This window comes from Glossina fuscipes, unplaced genomic scaffold, assembly GCF_014805625.2.
Source record: "Glossina fuscipes isolate IAEA_lab_2018 unplaced genomic scaffold, Yale_Gfus_2 150, whole genome shotgun sequence".
NCBI classification, from domain to species: Eukaryota; Metazoa; Arthropoda; class Insecta; order Diptera; family Glossinidae; genus Glossina; species Glossina fuscipes.
The window spans coordinates 27,818-35,738 of NW_023998493.1; the positions used below are offsets into that span (position 1 = coordinate 27,818).

The window sequence follows — 7,921 nt, forward strand, 5'->3', positions numbered from 1 at the left end:
TCACCTCCCAGTGCTGACCCCCGGGCAACGGCTTCGGCCGGCTAAGAAGAGTTTAAGGTTTTGGGCTGCTAACTCGGCGACGAGTTTCTGAGAGATGGTGGAGGGGTTGGCTGGAAGATGAGCTCTTCACTCAATAGCTGGTTACTACCTAGGAAATATCTGAATGGGTTTAAGTACGTTGAAGGTAGTAACCTAGCGAATGCATGGTAGATCACTCTGCCATGTCAGTGCAATACCCGAGACCTATATATCTCGAAGAAAAGTAGTTCACTGGTGTTGGCAACCAGGAAAGTATGGAGAATCCGAAGCAACTACGGTTGTTTTTAACATCCGCCCAAAGTATGCCAAAGGCTTTGTAAAACAAACTGGGAGCCACGGGTGTCAGGAGGCTCGCCTCACAAAGCCACGTATGCCTGCGGGTGTATGATGGACTTTGTTCTTAAAGTCGTAATGAAATAAATTAATTTTACTATTAGTGCAAAAAGGAATTGACGGACGGCCTTCCCTTTGGCCGATTAATAGAAACCCTCTCGTAAGTTAATTTAATACATGCAAAAATGAAAAAAGGGATTTGACGGAAAGGTTTTTCCCCTTTTGCCTATTTTTACTTTTGAACATATGTCACGGATGCCTGCGGGTAATGGTGGTAATTGATCAACAGCACAGTGGAAGCTTTATAGCGGAAGCAAGCGTTGATCAATTTGTGAGTCCTGACTGCTTGGGTGCGGCCCTTCGGGGAGTACTCGTGGTGGTTGTGGTTGGCGAGTTCTTAGCTAAAATGGAACAATTTGAGTGCAGCTAGGCCTCACCATTGACCAGAGTGGGGTTTATTGTTCCATACACAATAAACCGTTCTGGACTCTGGTGCTGTTTAGGCCCCTACTCTGTGGGGATTGTCTAACTCGCCAGGGGGAGTAGTACGCTTAAAGTGGCTTTTGCCACCGTGGGGTTAAGCCTTTCAGGCAGGAACCCACGTTAAACCCTTGCCACAATTCTGCATTTGATGCTTTTGTTTCAACCCTAGGTGGTTGATTAATGGATGATGTTGGACTCGGGTGAACTTAAATTTTGTTCGGCACCGGATTTGACGACTGTCTGGATGCTGATCCAGAGAAAGGCTTGGAAGTTGAATTTAGGTGTAGCAATGTGTTGTGTTTTTTATTGCACTTTCTGTAAGCACCTGAGGGACATTTGTTGGATGAGTGGTTGGGCTTGAAACAGTTGAAGCATAGCCTTTGTGATTGAACATACTTCAACCTCTGTTTCAGATAGCTGCAGAAATTTGATACATTGATGTAGTGGATGTATCCCTAAGCTGCAGTGTTTGCATTTTTTATCTTCTGGGTTTGCTTGCACAACTGACGAGACTGTCTTGCGATGTGACAGTGATGGCCTTTCCTTCTGATTTATTGTCTCCATTGTTTGGAATTAGATCGTTAATGCTTGGCAATTCCTTTGGTTGGCGTAAGGATTGCTCAAACCTGATATGAAGATTGCGGTCAAGTTTTTTGATCAGAATGTGCAGCAAGATTGAGTCCCATTCATCGGTTTTGATTCCAATATTATTTAGTGCTAGCAAACACTCTCGCGTTGTGTCATGAAGAGTTTTAATAGATGTTGCACTTGAAGTGGTGGCTGGATGACTGATGATCTTCTCCACCAATGTTGAGGCAAGAATGCGCTTGTTGTTGTAGCGCTCCTGTAATGTTGTCCAAGCGGAGACGTAATTTTCTTCCGTTGTCGTGAGATAGCTAATCAATCGCTCGGCTTCTCCTGTGAGGTTAACCTTTAGGTACGACATCTTTTGCACATTGGATATTGGCTGAAGATGAATCATGTGCAGAAATAGATCGTAGAATTGCCTCCATTTGCTGTAGTCTCCATCGAATTTCGGAATAGTTATCTTCGGAAGAGGCAATGAATTTGGGATGGATGTCCTGTATTTTGTGTCTTCGATGGGTGTTGTTTGAAGTTTAGTTAGTGCTTCAACAACCATTGATTGAAGTTGGTCATGATTATCTTGATCTAGACCATTGTTTATTGATCTGAGACCTGTTCCCAGGTTTGATCGTATAAGTCCTCCACTTGACCCCATAACTTGTTTATGGTGTCAATGCGGACCGTATAAAATTGTTGTGATTCATTGGGGCTGCAATTTGTGAAAAATGTTCAAAAAATGTTATGAATGTATTTTCTTGGTTGAATGTTCAGTGCCTAACTGGGTGATATAATTCGACAAGACGTTGCGTCAAGTCGTACCAACTTATTATATTTGGTTCTTCCAGCACTTGTAACTGGAAGAAACCACTAAACAAAAATACCGGTCAATGTAGTAATGCAAAGACCAATTTATTGATAAAGTTATGGCTTATAAATTACAATTCTTATAAACTAATTAAGAATTATGTTGCTAAAAATAAAGTCATAAAAATGATGCACTTGCATTTTGCGTTTATTTATTTCCGGCAATATGAACCGCTTGAAGTGTGCCACAAAAATGCAATATAAGCAAATTGATGTAAACGATCGATGACACACTTCAAGGTCTGGATTACGTAACAAATGATATTGTTGTTTGTGGTCAGTTGTATGAAACGGACAAACACAGAAACGCGATTGTGTAAATGCAAGCGCATAAACAATTGAACTTAGTCATGTTGATATGTGAATGTGTAAATGAAAGATACAAAATTGAATGAACGTACATATATTTAACTTAAGAACTGAAATTGAATAGAAGTATATACTTAAAACTAAACAACTTCTTTTACCTTGAATTCACTCACTTTCTTCTCAAAGTTTATTATAAATTTACGCAATAAGGCAAAATAGCCACGAAATTCAATAAGAAATTAAAATATTAATTACCGAAACAAAATATAGACGACTATACCGCGTGACAGAGTTGGCAAAGTTTTCTTTTGTAATAAGTTGTTTATTTTGTCCTGTATTTTCAGAAGATCGTCATGGTCGAGATTACCTGCTATCCATTTCCAGGCGGATTCTATGAAATCCAATGATATTTTCGTTATTATTTTCCCAGGCTTCAGCCGTCGAAATAAATTTTCGACTTGATCCATTTCGTGCTTAAATAAGGAAATAGGGAATGATCACTATTGTTGTTGACTATCTCTTCCAATTCAATGATTTTTGCTTCACATTCGTTTAAGTCAATTACGTGGATTAACTTGAAGTTTCCAGATTGTATCCGCCCTTTTCCTAATTATCTCAATCAAGAACCTGAGATACAAAGTTTAGTTCCTTATGCCTAGTCGTTTGTTATGTTTTATGTAAATTTTGTCGTCTGGTAAGTAGTGTTTCATTGTTGTTTTTGTTTTGTTGTGGTATTTCAAGTCCTGTCTCTGTTTTCTTTTCAGTCTTTCGATACTTTGTAATCTTAATTTTTCGAATTCTTCGGGGTCGATATTGGGAGTACGTCCATGCAGAGGTTCTTTTTGTAACGGAATAAATAATGAACTTGTATTCATTTACAGCTCGTTTCAGCAATTCTTAGAAAGTTCTTTTTTGTCCACCCGATTTGTGGCATTTTATTCTTTCGCACAAGGCAGAATGAAATCGTTCGATTTGTCCATTCACATCGCTCCTGTATGGCGTTGTGCGACATACCTTGATTTTGAGATCGTCTTAAAGCACGGGCATAATAAAGGCAGATTGCAGGACCTTTCCGTTATCGATTCCGATCACCTCGGGAATACCGAAATAGAACAAGACGTCTTGTAAAGGTCTCTTGATATGTTCAACAGCGCAGGATTGAATCAGTTTCGTTATTGCGAATTTGGTAAATTTGTCTATGGCGGTTAGTACCAGGTGTCTTTAGGTAGAGAAGATATCGATGTGTAGGGTGTGACTCGTATGACTTGGAATAGGTATAGGCTGAACCTCTATGTTGTTAGGATGACGATCGTATTTGTTTTCCTTGCATCTTTTGCAGTTGTTAACTATTTTTTTGTCTTTGGCTCACATGTTTGGGAATTGCTGTAGAATTTCTAGGCGATTTTCTTTACCATTTCTATGGGCTCTACGATGTTCGTGACAAATTATTTCTGTCTGCTACTCTTCGATTTCTATATCTTTTACTATAGTTTGTGAGAATCGTGTGTGATAGTCTTTAAAATGCTGTGGGTAGAAACTTTGTATTATTCTCATAATTGGTTATGTGGTGCACAGACCGTTTATAACAGAAGGGTTGAGAAATTTTTTTAGTGTCTCCATCAAAGTTTCATCGGTGAGTTTTTTCTGGGTTATTTAGTGTCTTGAAAAATTCTTGAAGACGGTTTCTAGTTCATAGCAGTCTTACTCGCCATGTTTAATAATTAGTAAATTTCGGAACACATTTGCAGGAACGTCTACTGATGGAATTAAGTGCTGTCCTGAGCTTTCGACGGCATGGACGGTGCCAGTTAAAGAATTTATTTCCTTGCTTGTTAGTGGTCTAATACGATATTTTCCCTAACGGGTTGATATTCCAATTATTAGTTATACTTTTCGAGGACTGCTTTCTATCTTTTAATTTTCTGGTTTGTGTTTTTGTTGCTTATGTGAATGGTTGGTGATCCGTGCAAATATTGATCCGTATAGTAGTTTCTTTCTCGTTCGTACGCCATGACGGCGTAGGCTTCTTCAAAATATGAGGTAAGAAAATTATTGCTCTCCTATCTTGGGATAAGATAGCGAAATTGGACGCGTCTTTCGTAAGTTTAAAAGGTTTATGGACGTTGGGTTCAGTCAATATGACTTCATTCGAGCTCAGAGAGTTTTTGAGGTGACTGAAGGATTCAATATCCTTTTTCCCTAACCTTATCAATTTGTTTTTAGAGGCTTGTTTGGACAGGCATTCATGCTCCACTCTTAAAAGGCTTATCAGAGGCTTGGCAAACTTAGCAAAGTCCTCTCTGAACGTTCTATAGTAGCCTGTCATTCCAAGAAATGATCCTAAGCCCTTGAGAGTTTTAGGTGGCGGTAGGCTCGCAATTACCTGGGTGTTGTTGAGATTGGGTTTAATTCCATTTGTTCCTACTATAAAACTTAAAAATTCGACTTCAGCTTTTAGAAATTCCCAACTGTCGAGCTGAACCTTCAGGTTGGCTTTTTCTAGGGTATAAAAGACTTGCAAATTGTTGAAGTGGTCATTTGCGTCTTTTCTAAATATAATCACGTCGATTTAGACGTAACACCGCTTTCCGATGTGTTCTGTCAGAACATCCTCGAGAGTTTTTTGAAATATTGACGGCGCATTTTTTAAACCAAATGCCAGTCAGAAGAACTCCTATTTACCGTTGTTGACGGAAAAGGCGGTTTTTGGATATCAGATGAGTGGTATCTGGTGAAAACCACTTTTAAGGCCACCACTTTCTGGAGAAAAATTTGTTTCTGCTAAGATTAGATAATACCTCATTTAATTCCGGATATTTGGATATTTGTCGGGTACAGTAATTTCATTTGATTTACGATAGTCCACAACCATTTTATACTTTTTTTGACCAGAAGAGTCCACTTTTTTCGGTACACACCGGTGAGTTCTATGAAGGCTTTGAAGGTCTAATTATGTTATCCTGCAACAATTCTTTTATTTGATTATCTACTTTTTCATTTCACACGCTAGTAACTCTGCCTAAGACTTTTCGCATTTAAGAGTTTGAAGAATTAGTTTTGGTTTGACGATATAATTCATTATTTTACATTAACGATTTGTCCCAAAAACCGTTGCGAAATACATTAATCTTTTTCTTTAACTTTAGGAGACATACTACCGTTGTTAAATTAACAAAAAAAGGAAAAATAAACAAATAAACCTCTTTTGATATCTCAAACACGCAGCTGTACTGCATTAGTGCCAGTCACTAACAAAATTTAATCATCTAAGCAAATTTGGTGCTGATTGTCCCCAGACGCGTTCTCTGAGTTACGTCAAGTCTGGCGACAGCAAAGGGAGCAAATTTGTATTCGTATTGAGTATAAAACAAAAAACGTTACCATAAAACTTTCTTTTAGAACTGCGTTTACAGACCCATCTAGCCTACCCGTTCCTCTCATCATAACACTAAAACTTTCCATTTGATATTTTTCTTCCTAATAACTTAAATTTCTCCTCCTTCACATTTTCCTACACATTTTGATTATTTCTGCTCTTCTTTATTTTACAGTTCTTAGTATACCAAATGTGTTGCAGGTTGTTGCTGTGAGGTCAGCGCAATCTTCATGTTCTTTAAATATGAACGCGGTGCTATTTTCTTTCAGCGTAAAAAAACCCTTTGTTATCTTTGATTTTATTGTACCCAACACGAGTGAGCTTAGGTTCATGACATAGGCATTGTGGCATAGGCGACAAGTAATCGCATCACATCGAAACTGCACTTTCCACATTTCCTGATGGCATCAGTGTGTAGTAGTCTTTGCAGCTGATGGTATCCAAGTAATACTTGTATACACTGAGTCTGCATTTCATGAATAAGTTAAGTAAGTTTTTATTTATTTAGTATTGGGTTGATCCTTCTGTAGTAAATTATCATTAATTAAAACACAATTTCAGTTTTACTTTATTTGACAATTTTATTTCATTTTTGGGTTGAGGAACTTAAGGTGTTGAAACGATTGAAGATTGGTAATGAACTGAGTTAGTTTTAACGAATTACCTTATAGGAAACTTTTGGGTTATCCAATAATCGACAGTCAGCACTTTTATCGAAACGGAGTAATGTTCATTGTAAATATGAGATTGGTGAGAAGTGTTTATTGTAGCGTGCAATATGAGTTTGTTAAGACGTGTTTATTGTAGGGGCAATATGAGATTGGTGAGAAGTGTTTACGATGCATTCGTATGACATTCATTGTTTATGAAATGCTACGTTTGCTTATTTCATTTACTAGATTGGTTCGTCATTTTATACTTTTTGTGAAGATGGTCCTTAACTCTTCCCCCTTTAGAGCTAATTGTCCTCAATCGAAAGTAGAAATACGGAATGTCATTTAACGGGGAGACGAGTCGTTTGTGCTCCTTTTCTTGAGGCATTAAATGAAGTATGGAAGGTAGTGTCTTGTATGTGGGTATCTGTTTAGACGTGTAGGTCTTTCCGTTAACACGTATTGCAACGTTATGGAACCTTATTAAGAAAGTTCCATTAAGAAATTGTTGTTCAGTTTCTACCTGGAGAGTACCTGAAAATCCGTTTAATAAAATTTCACCGGGACATATTTCATCTATAATTGGAAAGTGCTGGCTGTTTACAATATTGCAAATGAGTTGTGTACTATTTAACAAGTTTGGAATACAGGTGGAGTTCTTTATATTTAAAAAATCTTGCCTTTTACAAACAAATAGATTTTGATACGATTTACATTTATTTAGTATCGTGAACATCTCGTCTTTTGATTTTATGATGGTCTCTGATTGAAGATCAGTTGCCATGTTATTATTTCTTTTCACGGTTTTTAAGAGAATAGTTTTGTTCACTGGTTATTGGAATATTGATGATGTAGAGGATTGATATAAACTTAGTAAATATTTTTATTTCGGGTAGATTTAATGCCTCTTCTTTTTCTGTTTCAAATGGTATTTTTTCTCTATTTATTGCTCCTATTGGTAACTGTATTTCCTCCTCAGATAAAATAAGCGAGTTTATGATTCCAGCCTTGGCCCAATGTATGGCGTGATTTATATTCTCTAGTTCCTCTCTAACGATTTTTACTTGGTATTGGATATTGGAAATCAATCTTTCCTTATTATTTTTTCCAGATTCAAATTCTTGTAGCATGATATTAGTGATCTCAGCTATATTGTTGTACATGTCCTTTGAGAGTTTATTGATTACGGTTTGTCGGTTTTTTGTTTTATAATAAGTTGTTTATTTTTTCCTGTATTGTCAGAAGATCTTCCTCACCGGGACTACCCGCGATCCATTTC

At 37.4% G+C, this 7,921-nt stretch overlaps 1 protein-coding gene across 1 annotated transcript; it reads right to left on the bottom strand.

The window, feature by feature from the left end:
- Nucleotides 1-996: 996 nt before the first annotated feature.
- LOC119641505 lies at nt 997-2,822 on the bottom strand. Its single transcript, XM_038040225.1, has one exon. The coding sequence runs from the start codon at nt 2,093-2,095 to the stop codon at nt 1,334-1,336; it is 762 nt and encodes a 253-aa protein (XP_037896153.1). The 5' UTR covers nt 2,096-2,822; the 3' UTR covers nt 997-1,333.
- Between the last annotated feature and the right edge of the window lie 5,099 nt (nt 2,823-7,921).

Coding starts and splice junctions, on each gene's coding strand:
- LOC119641505 (XM_038040225.1), bottom strand. CDS start 2,095: ATGGGGTCAAGTGGAGGACTTATACGATCAAACCTGGGAACAGGTCTC.